Source organism: Bison bison, unplaced genomic scaffold, assembly GCF_000754665.1.
Source record: "Bison bison bison isolate TAMUID 2011002044 unplaced genomic scaffold, Bison_UMD1.0 scf7180017864487, whole genome shotgun sequence".
Taxonomy (NCBI): domain Eukaryota; kingdom Metazoa; phylum Chordata; class Mammalia; order Artiodactyla; family Bovidae; genus Bison; species Bison bison.
In genome coordinates, this window is record NW_011495047.1 from 155,606 (window position 1) to 177,728 (window position 22,123).

Genomic DNA, 22,123 nt, shown 5'->3' on the forward strand with positions numbered 1-22,123 from the left:
TGTTAGGTCCCTACCATTTCTGTCCTTTATTGAGCCCATCTTTGCATGAAATGTTCCCTTGGTATCTCTCATTTTCTTGAAAAGATCTCTAGTCTTTCCCATTTTATTGTTTTCCTCTATTTCTTTGCATTGGTTTCTGAGGAAGGCTTTCTTATCTCTCCTTGCTATTCTTTGGAACTCTTTATTCAAATGGGTATATCTTTCCTTTTAACCTTTGCTTTTTGCTTCTCTTTGGCAACCCATTCCAGTGTTCTTGCCTGGAGAATCCCATGGATGGAGGAGCCTGGTGGGCTACAGTCCACGGGGTCGCAAAGAGTCAGGCATGACTGAGCGACTTCACTTTCACTATACATGACATACTAGTTAGTATCTTACCATTTACAATTTTTAATTTTTTAAATTGAATGGAAGATTCTTTAAATTCCATAGTCCTTTACAATTTTCAGAAGTTTCACACACATGACTTCATATAATCCCATAGCCCTTTTACCCCCCTACCCTGATATTTCCACTTAAGTGTACAGTTCCGTAGCATTAAGGACATTCCCATTGTTTTACAACCATCACCAGAACTCTTTTAAATTTGTCATTGTTGTTTATTTGTTGTTTAGTTGCTCAGTTGTGTCCGACTCTTGAGACCCCATGGACTGTGCAGCCTGCCAGGCTCTCCTGTCCGTGGGATCTCCCAGGCAAGAATACTGGAGTGGATTGCCATTTTCTCCTCCAGGGGATCTTCCCGATCTGGGATCTCCCTGACCTGGGTCAAACCCAGGTCTCCTGCATTGGCAGACAGATTCTTTACTGTTGAGTCACCAGGGAAGCTCAAATATTTATTGAGCCCCTGCTGATTGAAGGTGCCTGGGACCTGGAGATGATTGAGACTCATGTGGAGTGCTCTGCCTCATGTGGAGGAGGGATAGGAAAACCAGTGGTCACAGTTCCTTGTGGCCAGAGTTGTGAGGGGCTCTGTCTGAGCTTGATCGCTGGGGGGCTTCTGGGGCGGGGGCCACGTTACCACCTCGTGCTGCAGGGCTCCCTGGCTTCCTGTTGGCTCCGTGCTGGTTTTCTCACTGCATCACTTCCTGGAGTGGCGGTGCTGCCTCTGCTCCTCGGAGCCCCAGGGAGGATTCAGGGATGTGCCTGTGTCAGAGCCAAGTGCTCGAGCCACATGGCTTGGGTGGGGGCAGGCGCGGGTGGGAGAAGGGCACTGCCACCCAAGCCAGCACTCCACTGAACCCCCCATCAACAGTTTGCCCGAATATAGTCTCCTTGCCCTTCCTCCCAGCACGCTGAAGCTAAATAGACGATCTTTCAGCTGTGATTAGTCCCAAGTGCCTTCGCTCCACTTTACTGCTAAAAAAAAAAAAAAGACCATGGTGACGTGGCCAAAGTCCCAGACGAGGGGCATGTGTAAAACCAAACAGATCGGAGAGGCCTGGCTCCAGGGCGCAATTGGTTCTGTGCATTTCCATGGAGACCTCCGGGAAGTGAAAGGCAGTTGTGGTGTTCTTGTGCGGGTTTATTGGGATGGTTCACTCCCAGGCTCTCCTTCTCCTGGAAAACAGACTGCTGGTGTGAGGCTCGGCTGCCCTTGCCATCCGGGTGGGCACCCTGTTTCCCAACGTCATGTTGCCAGGTCGTGCCGGGCTTGTAAATACCCCAGAGCATGTACAGCTTGGGAGTGCAGACGTTGCTTTCACACTGCCTGGTTCTTTACCGGCTCCTCCACTTCACTAATTTAAGATCCTCAACTGTGCCCCACACAAGCTCAGTAAAATGGGAATGAAAATAATTGTGCTTATCTCATTGAGTTTTTTGTGAGCTAACAGTGCGTGTACATACAGCGTTTTCACAGAGCTTGATATCAAGGACTCCATCAGTGTTCATTATTCATGAATACTAATTAATTCTGTGACCCTCACAAGCCATCATCAGGCAGCTGCTTTTCTGTTGTCTCTCATTTTCATATATATTTATATATAGTCTTGATGTATCCACGCCACACCAGACACACCATTTGCTGCCTGGGCCACCAAGACTGCTAAGAAATGTGGAAATGGGGTATGTTTGCTGAGGTTTTCTCCTTGGTGGGCTCTGAGCCCTCAGCCCATGGTTCACTGGGCTCCCTCAAGTGATCAAGCCTCAGAATTACCTCTCACCTCTTCCCCTTCTCAAAGATCATATGACTTCAGACTACTGTCTCCTTCTCCCCCTCGAAAGAAAACTCTGTGGTCCAATGAAGTGGAGATGTGCTGCTTGAACTATGTTATACTATGTGTGGCTTGTCATGAGCTTCTCAGGTGGTAATCTACCTGCCAGTGCAGGAGACCTGAGTTTCATCCCTGGGTCGGGAAGATGCCCTGGAGGGGGACATAGCAACCCACTCCAGTATCCTTGCCTAGAGAATCCTACTGATAGCTGTCCATAGGGTCCCAAAAAGTCAGACACAACTTAGCGACTAAGCACCCGAGCACAGCTCATCCGTGCACAGCCCATCCATGCACAGCCCATCATAGCGTTTTTAAAAATAATATGGTATTTGCATTTTACGAATTGCTTTTATTGAATGACTTTCTTTGCTGTTTGAATGCCACTCTTATAAACAGATTTCTTTGAGCCCTCCCGCTTAGCACAGTTGATTTAAGTTTTACTCTGCCCAGTGTACGTGAGAGCTTAGTCATGTCCGACTCTTTGTGACCCCATGGACTGTAACCTGCCAGGCTCCCCTGTCCATGAATACCGGAGTGGGTTGCCATTTCTTACTCCAGGGGATCTTCCTGACCCAGGGATCGAACTCGTATCTCCTGTGTCTCCTGCACTGGCAGGCAGATTCTTTACCAGTGAGACACCTGGATACTGTGGTTTTTCATGATTGTAATAGAAATGCACAGACCAAATTCTGACCTTCCCCCCCAGACAATGGTATATCCAAATATTTTGAGATGTTAGCATTTTTAAAAGTTGAGGTTGTTTCTGAATGCCTGCCAGTAAGGGATTGGTTAGATCAGTTGAAAATGGTGACATAAATCTATATGCAATGTCACAGAAGGCTGTCCATAGCCTATGGGTGTGTGTTTCTTTTTAAATCAGGTTATAGAATGTAATGTCAGTGTGGTCCTCTCTAAAAACTTGGATTTGTGTTATTTTTATAAAAAGACAGTGGTAAGGATAATTATCAAGATATAGTCGATGGTTTTGTTTTCTGTGTGTGGCACAACTGTAATTTAATTTTTTTCCATGCTTCTATCTATATTTTTTCAACGAAATATAGTTTTGGTAAGCAGAAAAGGCACATTAAGGCTGTTACCATTTTGGAGATGGAAAGATGGAAAGTTTGGATTGGTGCAGAGCCTGTTGCTTGGAGAACAGGAAAGCTGAATGGAGAGAGGAGAATGGGGAAGCACCTGGAGGTGGAGTGGGAATTCGGGTGTGTTGGGTGGGGGAGCTGGAGAGGGGGGTCCACGGAGCTGCCAGGGGATGCTGTAGATATAAGCTCGCGCCCTGGATCTTAGAGACGTCATTCCCACCTGCTGTAAATAAGAGTGTGCTTTTCTGAAGCCTTTTTTAAAGAAAATATTTATTGATTTGGCTACTCCTGATCTTTAGTTGTAGCGTGTGGGATCTAGTTCCCCTATCGGGGATTGAACCTGAGTCCCCAGCGTTGGGAGTGTAGAGTCTTAGCCACTGGATCACCAGGGAAATCTTTCTGAAGCCTTTTGAAGAGAGGTTCAGAGGGTGAAACGGGGGTGTTTCAAGCCATTCAGGGAAGCGACTACAGACACATCAGGAAAAACGCAAGTCAGGGTGGACCAGAAGTGGAAATGAAACTTCTCAGTTTCAGTTATTAACCCAGCAAGTCACATGAATGAAAGGGCCTGTGGTGAAAATTTAAGCTTTTAGAAACAGCAATTGAAAATTTCAAGTTAAATCCTAACACAGCAGGTCATCGTGGCCCAATGTGGGGCTGTGGAAACCGGCCACCCTGTCCACTTTGGGGTGAGATCCACCCGCCTTGGTTTCCCGAGCACCTCCCTACCCTTCCAGGGCTGTAGCGGGTGAACAGGTGGTGGGGGCAGGGCTGGATGGTACTATCTCAGGGAGGGTTTCAGTGAAGGTATGGGTCTTGACTGCTTGAAGAATCTTTGGACCCACAGCGTCTTGCTCAATGCTGATAGCCTGGGGCTGCTGACTCCACTTCCCTGCCCAGGTGTGTGCCCACCTGCTGTTTGTGATGCTGGCTTTTGTGCATGCTCCTTTGCTTAATCGTGTCTGACTCTTTGTGACCCCATGGACTGTAGCCCACCAAGCTCCTCTGTCCATGGGATTTCCAGGCAAAAATACTGTGGCCCTTTCCTCCTCTGGGGGATTTTCCCAACCTAGGGCTCAAACCTGAGTCTCCTGTGTCTTCTGCATTGGCAGGCAGATTCTTTACCAGTGAGCCACTGCATCAACACATTATTTGTTAAACCTGATTGTGTAGAGGGAAGAGTGGGAGAAGGGACAGCCTTGGGGCTTTCTGTGGTTTCCCATCGAAAAGATACACAGAAAATGATAAATGGCAAAGCAGCGGTAACAAATTGGAAGAAAAATGGCTGATGATGACTTCCTGAGTATGTGATGTGCCCAGCCTGTGCTGGATCGGCCCTTCTGATTGCGCTGACCCTGTCAGCAGCTCTCTTCAGTACATCCTGTTGTCTCTCCATGCACAGAGCACTCTAAACAGCCCCATCAGAGTTGCTGAAGGCAGGACTGGGATTTAACATCTTTCTGAATTCGGAATCCAGGCTCTTCACTGCCGTGCTCCCCTGCATCTCAGGAAGGCCCGTAGGCAGCATGGGCTTCGGGGTGAGGCAAGGAAGCAGTGTGGGCACGGACGGCAGGAGGAGGAGTCTGTGGAAGGGGCGGCCAGAGCTGGCCCTCGAAGGGAAATTGAGGCAGAGACACAAATGGAAGGCAGAACAAAGGGCTGATCTTCCAGGCAAGAGAAGTCGCGCAGAGAACTGAAGGGAGCCGTTAATAGATGAAGTGCTGCAGAAGTTTCTAGGCTGAGTAGGCTGGGGAAATGATAGGCTAAACAGGTTTCTTTGCTGCAGGACTTATCAGAGCCTTTAATGGAGCATAATGAGTCTAGTATACCTGCTCCCCAAACATTTGTTGGCCTTGGAGAGTATTTCATGGAATGATATTCTAGAACATTCTTTAGGGCATCCAGGGCTATTGTACTGAGTTTGGGGAGTTGTGGTAATCAAGGGCGGAGAGGGAAGGAGGTTCAGGAATGTCAGATGGAAGGGTTAGAAGTTTTCCTGTAAGCAGTGGGGAGGTTGGAAGAGCGTGGCTGTTCTAGCTAGGATGGCCAGAGAAGAGGAAGAAGACTGAGTCCTGAGGCAGAGACTCCAGTTAAACCCTCTTCTGTAGGCTGGTGAGAGATGAGGGTGTGAGCGGAAATAATGGATTTAATTACATAATAAAGCCAACAGGTGACTGTAAGGGCCAGTGGGAGTCCTTGACTGCAGCCTGGGACATGGGCAGATATGGGCATGTCTCTTGGGTATCAGCTTTTGAAATAAAGATGCGTAGTGTGAGTTTTGGCATGCCGAATGGGGTCAGTGGCGTGCTGTTTAGGCAAAGATGCAGCAACGTCCCCCAGGAAAAAGAACTGAGTAGGAAAAGTAGATTTGAATGTCACTGGCTTCGAGGCGGCCACTGGGGCAGGATTTCTAAAGGACCAACAAGGGCCGAGCCTTGAACCCTGAACCTGGGAGTGAGTCTCTGTCCTGGAAGCATCTGTGTGTGGAGGAATCTGAGGGAGCAAAGGGACTGCAGGGAAAAACCCTTTGGAAGAGGTGACTCCCCAGGCCGTGTGGGCGGTGGCTTGTAGCCTGAGGCTCCACAGCTGCTTTGTGGCTGAGCTTCTAAGAACAGTCCGCCGCGTCCTCCGGGTGCTGTTTTCCTTGTGTTCTGCAGGGCTGCCTGCCTCTTCTGCTTAGTGATAAATATCACGTCAGGGTTAGATATTTACTGGTGCTTCACGGAGGGCTGCTTCCCTGGGTCGGGAAGATCTCCTGGGTTGGGAACATCCCCTGAAGGAGGGCACTGCAACCTGCTCCAGTATTCTTGCCTGGAGAATCCCATGGCCAGAGGAGCCTGGCGGGCCACAGTCTGTGGGTTCGCAAAGGATCGGACACGGCTGAGCACGCGTGCACACAGGAGGGCTGCAGGCGGCTTCCTGTCAGCTGTGTCCCCCAGTGCCCCCCAGGACTTTGGACTTGGGTCATTTCTTGTCCCCCGAACCCTCTGTCAGGCGGCTGAAGGTCATGAGGGTCTTGTGGTCCCACCCAGCAGTCCATCTCCTCTGAATCCTTGCCTTCTGGACTTCACCTGGGGGAGCCTGAAGTCTCCGTATTTGAGGCTGGGGCCCGGTGTGGCCCGGGGCCTGCTTGTCAGCACGTGGCTTGGGTTTCCGTGTTAACGTTCCCAAATCGGGATCACAGAGGATCGAGTGTCATGCTGGCTGGTCGTGCCGAGCCTTCTGGAGCAGCCAGCTGCAGAACTTTCAAAAGGCCGCGTGTAACTTGCGCAGGAGATGTGGAAGGGGTGGGGGGACCGAGATGGGGACAAAGAAGCCAGTTTGTGAAAGAGAAAAAAAAATGAGCATAACAGCCCTGGGCCATTGGGTGGGGCGCAGCAGGACACTTGGGCACTATGCAACCCCTTTCCTCTTCCCTTCGGATTTTTCCCCTTCCACAGCCGCCTTTAGTCAGCGCCTTAGTGACCCCTGCAGACCCCCTCTGGGTAAATACAGCCCCTGCCTCCCACCCCCCGACTCATTATGCATTCCTTTAATCCGGCCCATCTCCAGGTTGCCAGCTGGCAGAGACTCAGCGGATTCCAAACCCCAGCTGGTGCCGGAGTGTTTACACGGGGAAGCTTGGCAGACAGCTTGCCCCCAGGCTGCTCAGCTGGAGGAAAAGGTGGAAGGACGTCCCGGAGCTGAGGCCCGGTTTGTCTGCAGGCTCTCCCTTCCCCGCCACCTACCAGGCCTGCTCTGTCCCTGAAAAGGAAAAGGGAAAAAATCCCCCCATGTCTGAGGAGGTGCTGGGCTGGGGCCTCCCTGGCTTACCCCTTCCACCCACTTGGAGCCTAAACAGGCTGAGAGCCTTTCACTTGCCTGCTGGAGCAGATGAGATTATTATTTCAAAGCTGTTATTTGTCAGTATAAAGTCAGTCTCCAGAGTGGATGTGACTTTCCAAAATCAGGGCTGGAAGCTCTGTGATCAAATATTCCTGAAGCCAAGCCTGGGGTTCCCTCCTGCAGCCCGAGGGCAGTGGTGTCCTAGGAAAAGGCCCCTGAACACGCAGGTCGCTGGTCTGAAGCAGGGGCTTGTGTTGACGAGAATGTGTGAGAAGTCAGTCCCAAGGCATCTTGCCCAAGGGAAGTGGTTTCTGCTGGTTGTCAGCATTGCTGGTCATCACAACTCGGAGCAGCCGTCTGTCCGCCTTCCCGCTAGTTTCCTAGTTAAGCTCCCAGCATACATGGATGGGAGAGGTTTCGGCTGATGTGATGTGCCCTGTTGCCAGCAGTTGTATTGATGAGGTTAATTATTGTCACGTGGTATTAGTAGTAAGCCTTTTATTTGAAGAGCATAACAGTTTCAATCCAGGTCCCGGTGGAAACAGATGAGATGATTGAAGGTGTTGTTAACAGGTGGAGACAGACAGGACGAGGGGAAATGGACAAGACATGGTAAACCGCCCCAGGGCTTTCGATCTTGGAAGGTGGCCCCAAATCTGAAGAGACAGAGGATGGAGCCGGTGCAGACCTTGTGTTGTGAAGGAGAGAGGGAGGAAGAGGGAGAGGTGGTGGGCGAGGGAGCTGTGGCTGAAGGAGGGGGCTGGACCTTTGGTATGTGATCGAGTCACTGCCTCGTCACCCAGCGGGGAGGGCGCCAGGCAGTGGCACCTCCTGGGGTCCTCTCACCTCCTGTGGAATCAGATGAAGCCAGGGCTCCAAGAAACCCATTGATGCACTTGGTAAAGGTCATCACGCCCTCTGCCCTGGGCCCCAGGGCAGGATGGAGACTCAGCCAGACCAGTAGCACTTGCACAGTCTCTTCTATCTCCTGTTTGAATCCTGCCTCCTTTATGCCCGCGGGCAGTTGGAAAGGGGGGCAAAGGGATACCGGTACTCCTAAAATACTGCAAACTCTGATGACAGCCTTTTGGGGCAGATGTTTCCTGATTGCAATAATTCAAATCCTGGAACACGTTTACTGTAAGCTACTGACTACCCTGATTGATCTCTGGGGAGACCAGGATCGCCCTGGCTCCTGAACCAGTTCAGATAATGCTCAGGTACCACTTCAACCCATTTCCTTCTCTGCCAGTGCTCTGCACCCTGGGCCTTCTGGGACCAATAAGAGGTTCCAGTGGAACGTACGTAGGATTCTTATCATGTGTGCAGTTACCACTGGTCTTGGAACATCGGTATCCAACAGGAAATTACTTGCCTGATGGTTTCATGTGGAGAAGCTCAGACTCACTAGACCGTTAAATAACTGATAAAATTTAATTGGCAAACAAATGTGGGATGGTCTGTCAAGTTTTGTGTCTAGAAGTAGAGTTCGGATTTTTATGTGACAGTGTTGCCTTCCTAATTGAGGGAAGCAATTACTTTTTCATCTGTGCTTGGCTCTTTGGGGAAGCAAGATGTTGAAATGCCCATGATGCAGGAATGAACAGCATCCCATGGATGAATTCAGTAGGCAAAAAGTCGACTTTGGAGCCGGGTTGCTTTTAGAATGAATGAATGAATGCTAGAATGAATGAATGAATACTTGAATGAATGAATGCAAACTTTAAGGGGTCTGAGGGCCAGATTTCCCTTCCTTTTCTTGTTTTAGACTAGCTTGTTTGAAACACATGGGATTCAGCTGATCTGAATCGGCCCACATAGTAGATGCCCCCCAAAGTTGCCCAGTGCAGTAGATGCCCCCAAAGTTGCCCCACACAGATGCCCTCCAAAGCTGCCCCACACAGTAGATGCCCCCAAAATTGCCTGACACAGTAGATACCCCTCAAAGCCGCCCCACACAGTTAGATGCCCCCAAAGTTGCCCACACAGTAGATCCCCCCAAAGTTGTCCCACACAGTAGATCCCCCCAAAGCCACCCCACACAGTAGATCCACCTCCCCGCCCTGCCCCACCAAAGCCCCCCTGGTGCACTGAGCTGGCTGGCTCCATCTGGGTCCTCCCGCACTGTCTCAGCACAGTTATGTCTCTTCTCACCCTCGCCCCTCCCCTCTACTTGTCCACAATCTGTACATCTTTCTGGCCAAGCTCACCCCCTCCCAGGAGTCTTCCCCAAGGAGATCCATACGCTCCAAGCCCAGAGCACTTGCTGATATTTACGGAGTCGCTCCTTTGTACCAAGGACCCTCAGGGTGCAAAGATGAATAAAGCCACAGTCTCTGCCCCAGATAGAAGGACCCCCACTTGTCCTTTGTCTCGTCATGTCCTGATTCACGGCATCTTTTCTTGTTGTCTCACAAATAACTCTTCGCGCACGACAGAGTCTCCATCATTAGTTTTCAGGCTCATTGTTCAGGGGTGCATGTGGCTAAGAGTCCACACATCATAGTCTCATGGATCTGGGGTTCCAGTCCCACTTCTGGGGCTTACTAGTCGTGTGCCTCTGGGCAACCCTCCTAAGCTTTTTGAGCCTCACTTGTTCTGTATAATAGGGCTTGTGGGAGGATTAAATGAGATAATTTCTGTTAAGTGTTTACAGCGATTCCTGGCACATGGTAGGAACATAGTAAGTAATAGTAGAGGCAGTGTTCATAGCAGTAGGAGTTTCTACAACAGAAGGTTAAATGGGGTGATCCTGTTTGCTGTTTCTCACGGGGCCCAGCATTTAATGAGATCTCACACATTCATTGTTGTTCCTTACAGGCTGTTGAGGGTTACGTGAGGTAATCATGTAAAACGCCTCAACCGGGCACAGCTGGCAGTAAGTGTTCAGTAAAGCGCGGTCAGTTTTACCACTGCTGAAATTAAGGATTTGCACTGGATTGACAGGCTGTAGCTTCTGGTTTTGGTCTGAGCCTTTGAGGGGAGGAAGTGGGTCTTAGAAATTTTTGTGTCTCCAGTAGCATCGTGCCTTGCACAGAGCATGCCCTCAGTAAACATTTTGTGATTGATAGGTTGATTTTATATTTTTAAAAGTTTAACATATTCTTTAACTTTTCAGATTTTTCAGTTCTAAGCAGAGGTATGTTTCTGGGGAGTGAGAGTGTCTTTCTTACCAGCCTGTTTTACATGCATGCGCACACACATACGCACTTCTCTTGCTTTCCTTGACCCAGCTGTTAGAAAACTTGGTGTGGCCACTATAAGATCCAGGAGAAGGCCCCAGAATCCCTCCTGTGGCTGTAGTGGAGAAGGCGGACCCCGGCCTCAGCCAGACCTTATACAACTGCGTGTTCTGATTCCGAGCCCCATCACTCCGACCAGAGACAGTGAAGGCTGCTGGAATGATGGGAAGTCGGAGGCCTCCTGGTGGTCCTCTGGCCAGCACCCTAACAATTCCCCCGGAACCGGCAGAACAGCTGTCCTCCTGTGAGTCCATCCAGGTGGCCCTGCCTCTCCCTCTCGGGCCATGACTGAAGGTGAACTGATGGCCTGGGAGAGTGGCCGCTCAGTGCTGGGCCAGAGGAAGCGACAGACAGGCCAGAAGCTTTCCCAGCCCTGTTGAGCGTGATGCTGTTGTTATAATTTTGGTTTTGCTCCCCCACCACATCCTCCCCAGTCCTCTTGACTTCCTGTTTCCCCCTCAAATTACATCAGTTCAAGGCATACGGAATGAGCATCTTCTCGGATCTGAACAAGTGTCAGAACTTCAGAGGCATCAGCAATCTTGTGGAGCTGCCCACGGCCGGTGCTCCCTCAGCCACCCCTCTTCTGTGGTCCTGGATCTCATTTCCTCAAGAGATCCCCCCTGAGTAGATGTATTCCTTCCAGCTCCCCCGTTTTCTGCATATCCAGTCACTTCACCTCCCGTAGACTTTCTCCTCACCACGCGGAGGTTTGAGAACTCTTCCATCCCTCCCTGACCTCCTGGCCACCGAGGTCCAGACCTGTCTCCCCTTCTCTCTACGTTTCACGCTCATCTCATGTGCCAGCTTCTGCCACCTACTTTTCTGCAACATTTTACTCAGCAAATAATGACTTTATGACCTTCCCGTCCCCAAATTGGATAGACTCTTCATCCACTCATTCATTCAGCAAATATTTGTTGGGGTCCCAGTGTGTACTGAGCTCTGTTCCAGCTGCTCTGGATCCATCAGAAGGAAAAAAGTTAAGACCACTGCCCGCTGCAGCAAGACCCTGGAGCCCAGACTCCTCCTGATGCCCTCTCCCCTGGCTGCTGTTCCTTCTGCCTCTCTTGTGCGTCCTTCTCAGCCCCCTCCCTTTCCCTCCCCGTCCCGGCCCTGGACCACAGCTGTCTTCTCTCTCAGTTGATGATCCCACCACCCTCCCAGCATTCCTCATTGCCATTCTAACCCCAAGCATATCTTACTGAAGTTATATGTTTCACCGTCCATCTCCTGAACCAGACGGGAACATCACTGTTGGATACTCCATCTGAATTCACTGTGCCATCGAATCTTCTGAAAATGACCCACGCTGCCTGTGTCTGTGGCCATCACCTTCGTCCAGGCCTGCATTATCCTTCCTTCCAAACTGGTTTCCTGCCCCCCAGGCTTCCCCAGCCCCTCCTCTGCGCCCTGAGCAGGTATGCTCTCAGCAGTGGAGACCTCAGTGTGTTCTCCCCTGCTTAAAGCCTCCCACAGGGAGCAAAAAGTCCAGTTTTTATACCCACCATAGAGGGTCCTTCATGGGACTTGGTTCTTGCCAGCCTTCCAGCTTCATCACTTTCCACACACAGGCCATTCATTTCCCCAGAGTCATATTTCTCTGGTGTCTCTGAGAGCGTGCAACCTGCTTCCTGCCTGCCTTTGGCCTGTCCATCCCTTCAGTTCTTCACGGCAGGCAGAGCCCCCTCTAGTCTCCAGAACTGCTGTGTGTACCCTCTGATAATGACGAGGTTGTGTTGTAAGCTTTTCCACGTTTATCTGGCTTTATCTGGCTGGGCTCCAGGTTTGGGAAGTGCCTTTCCCGCCTGGGACGGTGTTTGGGGTGGGGGTATTCTTGTGTCTGGGAATTGAGGGGGCAAAGTTTAGGTGGGGTGGGGTACCTGTGGTGTCCTGGGATCCAGGAGGGGGCCTGATTCCTTTGTAGGCACTAAGAAGTCACAGATGTCTGTGGAGTGGGCCTGTGGTGTTCTCAGGAAGGCTGATCTTGGTCTTTCCCGGTGCAGTCTGGGAAGAGGGTGAGACCGCACCCAGGCTAGCTCCTTGACCTGCCCTCTGCAGGCCATGGCCTGGGCTCCTGCCTTAGAGGGGGCAGAGCAGTGGCTGAAGCACTGTCCCCCTCGAGGCCTTGGCAGGGAAGCCCCCCCCCCCTTTGTGTGTGCCTGTCTGTCTGCATCCTCCCCTCCTCCACCTTTGCTGTGTGGTTGATTGCTCTACGTGGGGTTCATCCGTGCTTCTCAGCCAAAGCTTAAGGTCACTGGTGTCCCCAGCGGTTCCTGTTCCTTCTTATGTCCCTCTGAAATAGAGTTGCCCAGTTTCGCCCCTGGCCCTTGCTCCAAGGCCTGGATTCACCAGCAGGTGGTTGGGGGTTTACACACTGGATGTTGGACGAGGGTGCCTGCCGCCACCTGTCTGCCTCTGAGGACCCGCCCTGAGTTCAGCCTCGGTCCAGCCTTTCCCTCTGAGGTGTGGTTTTCTTCCTGGGCTGCCTTCACCTGTGTGAGGTCACAGGCAGCCTCCTGGATTGCTGAGAGACTGTGAAGGAAGCTGGCCTCCCCAGCAGAGAAAAAGCACCACACATTTTTAGATCTCATTTAAAATACTGCTTTGAATTAGTAAAGTGAGATTTTGCACTAACATGCATTGCTTTATCTGAATGTGTGTGTGTGTGTGTGAGAGAGAGTATCTTGGCATATAGCTTGTAACCTAGATATTAGTGTTTGCCTGGGCTCTGTTTATTCGGTTTAGGGCTACGGAGGGACTCTTGTGGCAGTGTGGGTAGTGTCTACCTCAAGTGGTGCCTTGGGGGTTAGAATTGTGTATTCCGTCTGTCTGTAGCACATTTTTCTGGGAACTCTTGCCTTTCATGTTATTTTCCTTCTCCACTTTGAAGACGATTTGGAACATCCCCCTGTGAATATTATTTGCAGACACACAAGGGATGTTTGAGTGCCTGGTGTTTTTCATTCACCTTGATAGCCTTGATTTAATTCACCTGAACCAAGTCATCATCCATGAAGTTCTCTCAGGTGCCCTCCTGCGGGTGGTCTTCGGCAGGCCTTCCTGGACTCGTGCTGGGTAGGCTGGGGGCCGCCCAGAGCAGGGTATAGTGCATGCGCAGTGAGCGCGGGAAAGAGCGGAGGTTCAGAGGTGCGATGCTCAGGCCTCGAGTGTGGAGGGTAAGGTGCTGCCTGCAGTTAGGTGGCACCCCAGGGCACCCGCCGAACCCGCCCTTCACCCCTCAGGTGTGTGTGCAGAGACCAGGACGACAGACAACGCACATCCACAATTGCAGAGGAACGGCTGATTGTAAGAGCTCACTGATTTGCCTTTTTGCCCTCGTTCGCTCAGTTCGCGTGTGGGCGGAGGTGGACAGCCTGAGTCAGGGCCTCTCTTCTCGGCTTGACTGGAGCCCAAGAGGAATCTGAGGGTTCCCACGGGAATCAGGCCTGGTCTGCAGCCCCGGAGAAGCTTCATCGCTCTCCCCAGTTCCCTTCTCTAGCAAGCTCCGCTCCCCACGCCAGGCTCTCCCCACGCCAGGCTCTCCCCACGCCTGGCTGATGTTTTAAGTAGGAAACTTTCCAGACGGTGGAAAATCATTTAAAAGGGTGGCCTTCGACTCTGATCTACCCCGCTCTTTCCTTCCTTCATTGTAAACAAGCAAATGAAGGCAGATCCACCTGGGCCCCGCCTGGTTCCTCCCCACCCCGCCCCCCAATAATCCTTCCACTTCCTCCAAACAGGAGGAAATGCCACGAGCTCCTTGGGTCTGATCCTCGCTGGAGCCACTGGTGATGATAGCCAGTGAGTAGTGACTGGCTGCTGCAGACACACGTGGCTTCAGAATTGCCCCCTCCCTGTGTGTCCCGCCTTATGGAGCTAAAGCTTCTCTAGAAACTGCAGCTCTGTGGACGTTGTGATACATTGGTGCCACAGTTCCTTTTCTGCAATCAAGTCTAAGATGTTACTTAATCTGAACCCTCCCCAAAAAATCACTTGGAGCCTAAAATTCTACACTCCACAACCCTTTCTTTTTTCTGTGTTGATTTTTATTTTAAAGAGATACTGCATCTGAACAAGTAGCTTTTGCTCATAAAAATTATTTGTTCTCACTCATGTATGTGCTCTGGGAATATCCGCAGAGAATCTGAACTCTGCCATGTCCTGCGAGAGAAGCGCATTTTAAGAACATTGACATGCTAGAAAGGTATTCTGTGTACACACTTCCTTATTTTGTTATTTTTGAATTTTGAATGACTAAGTGCTGCTTTGAGCATCCTGGGGCTCAGAGGTAAAGAATCCTCCTGCCAGTGTAGGAGACTCAGGGTCAGACCCTTGGTTGGAAAGATCCCCTGGAGAAGGAAATGGCAACCCAATCCTGTATTCTTGCCTGGAGAATCCCATGGACAGAGGAACCTGGTGGGCTACAGTCCACTGGGTCCCAAAAGAGTTGGACACAACTGAGTGACTAAACAAGAACAACAAGGCTCTTCTTTATTTTTATATAGTTTTTAGCTTCTGTGAGGAATGGTTTCTGAGTATGCTGACCCACCCAAATAAGGGGAGAGCTGCTGAGGATGAAGGGGAGGTGAAGTATGTAATCAACTAAGAGTATTTAAAATATTGGCTCAGGGATCTTTGTGGGAGGGAGCAGATGAGAGTGTGTATGTATTAAGGCCTCCAGAGAAGAAATATACACGGGATGTAGGTATTTATCTAAGGCTGTCTATAAGGCACATAATGGGTCGAATTCCTTCTGTATAAGCATAGGTTGCATAAACATGCAGTCTTAAGGTTATCAGTTAGTTGTGGCTGTAAAGGAAGTGCAAAGAGCTAACTTTAGACCACCTCCTGTGTTTTAGTACTGGATTAACCTCAAATTCAGTTTTCATATGTATCTTTTTTTTTTTTTTTTTTCTGTTTTTGAATAGCTCATCTTGGGAATTCCCTTGCTGTCCTGTGGTTAGAACTCCGTTCTTTCACTGCCAAGGGCCAGGGTTCAATCACTGGTCAGAGAAGTAAGATCCTGCAAGCCGCTCAGCATGGCCAAAAAAATTAAAAGCTCAACTTCAAAATTTTAGAAACTGTTTAAGTGGCCCTTTCTAAATTCCTCTTGATCCCAATATAATATAGTTTAGACCTTGGAATCAATGAATGTTCTAAAAGCCCCTGCTATCATTGTATCATGGTTGCTCTGATGTTGGGTTTTTCTCATAAATATACAGTGTCATTTTTTTTTCATTTGATATAGGACTGTGATCATGACTGTGAGAGTCTTTTCAGCACAATGAACACGGGCTTGTAGAGAATCTGTTGTGTGTGTTTGAGTTGCCTTGTTCTTACATCAAGGCGGTTTTTCAGGTGAGAAAATGGAATCTCCAGGTGTTTATAAAAGCCACACGGAAGGTACCATCAGCAACCTGCCCCTGACTGCAGGCACTCCGCCCTCCCTGCCAGCCCCTGCTCATCCAGATGGAAACTTTCAGAAAGCAAGTGTGAAAAGCATCTTTGTCTCAGCTGTATCTGCCTTTTATTGAGTGACAGAAGGGCTTCGACCCTCCTGCCCCGAGTCCCAGCCATATTACGGTGCATGTAGGTGACCAGCCGGAGAAGGCGATGGCACCCCACTCCAGTACTCTTGCCTGGAAAATCCCAGGGACGGAGGAGCCTGCTAGGCTGCAGTCCATGGGGTCGCTGAGGGTTGGACACGACTGAGTGACGTCATTTTCACTTTTCACTTTCATGCATTGGAGGAGGAAATGGCAACCCACTCTAGTGTTCTTGCCTGGAGAATCCCAGGGATGGGGGAGCCTGGTGGGCTGCCGTCTATGGGGTCGCACAGAGTCGGACACGACTGAAGCGACTTAGCAGCAGCAGCAGCAGGTGACCAGCTGGACTCAATGAAGCCAACACTCCAGGAGAGAAAGGCTAAAAGACTCATTAAAAACACTCACCAGTTGAGCATGACTTACTTTTTCTTACAGTTTAAAACTGAAGTATAGTTGATGTACAATATCATATAACTTATAGGAGTACAATATACTACACAATTTTAAATGTTACAGTTATTATAAAATATTGGCTATATCCCCCATGCTGTACACTGTATACCTGTAGCTTATTTTATACATAACTGTACCTCTTAATCCCCTACTCCTATATTGCCCCTCCTCCCACCTACTGGTAACCACTAGTTTGTTCTCTGTATCTGTGAGGGGTGTGAGTTTTAAATGTTTTTCTGACTGAAATTTTTCTGTGCACCACCTGGGCAGGAAGATGCAAGAGCAGTTTTGGGAAATTCTAAGTGGAGATCGTGTGGCTTCGGAGAGCAGGCTGGGGCACGAGACGGGGACAGGTCACTTGGCTCACTTGTGCTCCTGAGGAGCTGGGTGTGAGCACCCCTCCCCAGAGGTTCCAGGTCGGCTGCATGGACTGCGGTTCAGCCCCTGGGTGGGTGAGCTTCGTTTGGAGCAGGACCCCTCCCATCTCCTGTCCTTGGTGGTGAGTCCTGCAGTGCAGCCCATTCAAGGACCAGTGTGTGGATATGGCCACGAAATAAACAATAAACCAAACCGAAGGTCAAATACTGCTTACCAGGAAAGCCAGGAGACTACCTTCGTTGCCTCTCTCCTCTTATCTCTGCTGTCCAGGCATCAGCTTGCAGTGAAGGAGAGCAGACTGGGGCATTGGCAAGCCCAGGTGTACGTGGTACATGGGCCTGGCAGGTTGACCCAAGAGGCCTTGTTTTCTTGCTGTTGGTTACAGGTGATACCTGGGCCTCGTCTTCTCACGATGCAGATGCAGTAGTGAATTTTACACTCTCAGCAAGCTGTCAGCACGAAGCTATTTTTTAAATGTGTGTGTGTGTGGCTTGCTGGGTGTCTCACTGTGCAGGATTTTCTCTGGTTGTGGTCCTCTGGCTTCTCATTGCAGAGGCTTCTCCTGTGGTGGAGTGCGGGCTCTAGACTTCAGTAGTTGCGGCTCCAGGCTCTAGAGCGCAGGATCAGTAGTTGTGGTGCATGGGGTGAGTTGCTCGGAAGCATGTGGGATCTTCCCGGACCAGGGATCAAACCTGTGTCTTCTGCATTGGCAGGTGGATTCTTTATCACTGAGCCACCAAGGTAGGCCAAGGCTATGTTTTTAGCATTGATGGTAAGTGGAACCAGGAAATAACTTTTTGGAGCTGAAGGTGGAGAGAGGACCTTTAAGGACATGCATTCTGATACCTAATCCTTTCTATGCTTATCTGTAAAATGGGAATATTATGAGTATCTGCCTCACAGGGTGGTTGTGAGAATTACAGGAAATAATTTCTGTGAAGCCCTGAGAACCATGCATTGCACTGAGTAAGCCCTAACATTCACCACCATTGTTGTTCATGGATGGAAAAACTGGGGTCCAGAGAGGTGAAATGCCTTGCCTGAGGTCGGTCACCCACACCCACAGCAGGACTGGGACTGGAGTCCGTCTATTACGCTTTGCTGGAGGCAGCTCTTTTACTGGCATCCTTGGTCTCAGTTGCAACTGAGAGCTCAGATTCATATGTCCCTAATAGAACACGGCATGTGCAACAGTTTTGGTTCTGTTACGGCTACACAAGCACGCTCAGTGTCACTGCCTTTGTGCTTGATGCCCTGTTTGAGTTAAAAGTTCAGTGAAGCTTCGTGTGTGTGTGTGGTGGCCCCTCCTACATAATTTAGTATTCTTCTTTACATTAGCATATTAGCACGTTTGCACTTTCACCCACTGAGCCTGGCATTTAAAATGCTATTAAGCTCAATAATGTTTCCTATAAACAACCTTAAAAGGATGGGAAATAAATGGAATGACATTTTTAGTAGGTTCCTGTTTCTTAGCCCTCTGTGTTAACGAACCCAGCCAGTGCTGGCAGAGGGGTGTTTCTTGGCCGTTTCATCCTTGGTCTGAAGTTGGGAGAAGTTTGGAGTGAAGCTTTGGGGTACCAGAAGACCTCAGAAGTTTCTTGTGCTGGGAAAGTAGAGCTGCCTTTTTTGTGTGCTGGAAAAGTAGAGTTGCTTTTGGAGGGGCCGTGTTTTTTGTTTTCTTAATTAAGGGATGTGATCAGTCTAGGAGCTGATGGTCCTCCTCCTCCTCCCTTCCGACGACTTTGAGAAAGCTTAAGGCCAAATTTCTGGGGGCCTTAAGCCAGTGAGACTTTCTGAAGTGAGTTTTTGTGGATCAGCCTCATCACTACTCCTCCTCTTTGCCTTCAATATATATTTTTTGGTCATCCTCTCCTATTTTATATCATCATTCTATTTTATGTGTCATGTTGTATGTCTTGCCTTTTCTGCTTGTAAACTTGTGAGGTCTTGGTGGACGGGGACCTCTCTGTGTCTCAGGTGTAGTCTCTTTGTCGTCAAAGCAGAGAAAACACGTTATCTTGCTGAGGCGTGTAACGTGGAGGCAAGCTTGGCTGCTGCAGACAAGGATGCATGGCTTGAAATGGTTTCTGCTGTTATGACCAGGGGCGTAGGGATGGAAAAATACAGGAATCTCGATTTTTTTGCCTTAAGCAGAGTCCCAGATCCTTTCCTCTTATAATCATGTTTAGAAAGCATCTGTTAAGCTTTTGTCTGTGGTTACTAAACGCTATAGCTTCTTGCAGTATTTGCTCATCAAGTAGGCATTTATGAGAGAGCTACTACATGCCCAGCACTGGGAAGGACCCCAGGGAGAGAGGGGACATGCGCAGGGGATGAGGGCAGAGCACAAGCTGAGAGTCAAGTGACAAAGCAGCATCGCCTCCCCTGCTTAATCAGGCCTGCGCTTAACAAGCGCCTGCCCAGTGCAGGCTGTGTCTAGGCACTGTTGCAGCAGTAGATTGAAGATAATCAAAGACCCCTCCTTTCATAGAATTGATATCCCCGTGAGGAGAGAGTTAAAAAACAAGGAAAGATAAGCCCTGTAAAGCCGGCTGCTTATCAAGGATGATGTTTATGGTGCGTAAATTACACCCCAATAAAAGTTAAAATGGAGAAAAGCTTTCGGGTTCACCCCAGAACAGAACTCTTGGCACCTCTCACGTGTGCACTGCTGCTGTGTGCTGACGTGTACCTGTGATCCCCAGCACCCCATCTCCAGGCGACTTTGCGGTGTCTGTGGACATGCGCAGGGCAGTGGGGTGTATGGCTCACTCGACAAGCACGTTCCGGATGGAGGGGAACCAGCTGACGCTCTGCCTTCCTGATCCAGCTCCTGCCATGAGCAAGTGGCCTTCTTGCTGTCTGATTAGTGCCACGGTCTTGCATCTTCATGCCTTTTGTTTGTGACTTAGCTGCTTACAGGGGCCCTCACATGGGGTGCCAGGGTGCCGTCTGGGGATCTTGAGCATGGAGAGGCCGGGATGGGCCTGGTGGAGAATGTACATGTGTTAGAGAAGCTTCCTCAGGCTCAAGCCACAAGCTCAGGGTTCACGTTTCAACAGTGTGTGTTCCATGCAGCGTCTCTCAAAGGGAACATGTGTAAACCAAGGTTACATATTGATCAGTTGATGGAAATGTGCTCAGAGTCCTGTAGGAGTCTGATCCCCTGTCCCCTAGGAGCAGTGAGTGGTCCACTGTTGCTGGGATCACAGTGATTTTGCAGAACAGCAGCAGTAACAAGAATTGACTGGGTATGCAGGGCTAGGCCAAGGGCATTGGTACAGCCCATATACCAGATTGCTGTCATCCCTAAAGCGAAGTGGGATTATCCTTCCACCAGTTAGAGGCTAATGCTCTGGGTGTTAACTCCTGTGTCAATAGCTGTTTCCCTTAATTCCGGGTACAGTGTCTTGTGTAGGACAGCATTCCTTCACATACCATTTTTGTGGATGTGTGTATTGGGGCTAATTGAGACAGAAACACAGCTCTTTCTTTAACGTATAGTTGATTACAATATGGCATTTCAGGTGTACAGCCAAGTGATTCAGTTATATATATTCTTTTTTCAGATTTTCCATTATAGGTTATTCTTTTTCATATTTTTCCATCGTGGTTTATCACAGGATATTGAATGTAGTTCCCGGTGCTGTGCAGTAGGTGCTTGTTGTTTATCTGTCTTCTATACTGCCGTTTGTAAGTGCTAATACCGTACTCCTAATTTATCCCCCACCCCCAGCTTTCCCCTTTGGTAACCATAAGTTTGTTTTCTATGTCTAAACGCACAGCTTTCTAATTTCTTTAAAATAGACTTTCTGCCTGTTACACTTTGTGCTTTTAACCAATTAAAGAAGCCAGCGGCATGCTTCGTTCTACCTTGTCCCTATGTTTTCTACTTGTATATCCCTGTTGATTTGTTTGTGCCCTGTATTGTCATTTTCTAAAATTTTTTTTCAATGAAAAAAAAAATGTCCATCTGTTTACACTTCCACAGAGAGGCCATTTTATTTGGGCAAACTTTTCAGCATAAAACTTTAGGGGTAACCCCAAATAGTAATGAAAAGGCCTAGTTTTTATAGGAAGTTTTTATTATATAGCCACTTATCTCTGTGTTCCCATCAGTAAAGGAAAAGTCAAGCTACACATTCTGTGTCACCATACTTGGAATACTTTCATGTGTGCTGGATGTTTTTGTGCCTTGGTCTGTACATTCCTGCAACAACCATTTGATTAACCGAGCTAAGAAAGTGACTTAAACAGTACTTAATAGGTTCTTTTACTAAGTGAAGTAAGTCAAGGAGATAGACAAATACCATGTAATTCTGGTATATGTGAATATATTGCCTATATGTGAAATCTAAAATATACAAACAAATTTGTTTACAAAACAGACAGACATGGAACACAAATTTATGGTTACCAAAGGGAAAAGGCTAGGGGGCAGGGAGGGATACATTAAGAGTTTGGGATTAGCAGATGCAAACTACTATATACCAAATAAATAGCAAGGTCCTACAGTTTAGCACAGGGAACTGTATTCAATATCCTGTCATAAACATAGTGGAAAATATGAAAAAATATATGTGTTATAACTGAATCTGGTGCCCTAGTGCTGTACACCAGAAACTAACGCTACATTGTAAATCAACTATACTTCAATTAAAAAAAAAATTGGAAAAAAAAGTTGTAGCTCTTTTAGTTTCTTCACTCTTTAATCCCTTCTGTCAAGTGGTATAAACACAGACAAAGTTATGATGTCAGAGTAAAATGAAATTAATTCCAAGTGGATAGATGTGCAGGAAAGCTCTCAGAAAACTGACCCCACACAAGCGGGGAGAGAGGAAAAACCAAGAATGTAGCGTGAATATTCAGCTCTTAGTTTACATTTCTGAATTGTTTCAGTTTTTAAAGTATGTGTGTTTCTCTCGAAGTTAAAAATTGACTTAAAACATAACTTGATTACATGAAATGAATTCTATGGAGGACACAGACAGAAACTGGCCAGAGAGACGTGCTTTGCGAGGCTGGGGAGGGTGGATCTCCCATGAGGGGCTCCCAGGCCAGGCTGCACCTGGCCTGCTTTGGGGAGACTGGTGGGTTGCTGACACCCCCGAGGGGTAGGGTTAATTGAGGGTGGTCCAGGAATCGAGATTCTAGAAGCTCCCCCAGAGGTTCGAACATGCAGCCTGGGTTGGATCTCAATGCTGTACTCATGAGACTCTGATATATCTTAGGATGGACTCTGACCCAACTTTAAGGGACCGCCTGGGGGTTCCTATGGTTGATGTGAGTCTCTGCTTCAGGGCAGAGCTTCAGGAACCCCAGCAGGAGAGTCTGGCAGGCACATGGCACTGACCAGGTTTTCCTCC

General features: G+C 48.9%; 2 protein-coding genes across 2 annotated transcripts in view; both read left to right on the top strand.

Moving 5' to 3' along the window:
- Nucleotides 1-3,628: 3,628 nt before the first annotated feature.
- LOC105005141 lies at nucleotides 3,629-8,648 on the top strand. The gene is made up of 2 exons (XM_010863016.1): nucleotides 3,629-4,207; nucleotides 6,860-8,648. Exons 1-2 carry the CDS (start codon nucleotides 4,117-4,119, stop codon nucleotides 7,555-7,557), a joined length of 789 nt encoding a protein of 262 aa, XP_010861318.1. The 5' UTR covers nucleotides 3,629-4,116; the 3' UTR covers nucleotides 7,558-8,648.
- Nucleotides 8,649-10,861: 2,213 nt separating this feature from the next.
- The window catches only part of TRAM2 (translocation associated membrane protein 2), a 46,139-nt gene continuing 34,877 nt past the window's right edge, over nucleotides 10,862-22,123 (top strand). Inside the window, exons 1-2 of the mRNA XM_010863224.1 lie at nucleotides 10,862-10,937; nucleotides 15,680-15,735. Coding sequence (XP_010861526.1) covers nucleotides 10,862-10,937; nucleotides 15,680-15,735 — 132 coding nt within the window. The remainder of the gene's footprint in view (nucleotides 10,938-15,679; nucleotides 15,736-22,123) is intronic.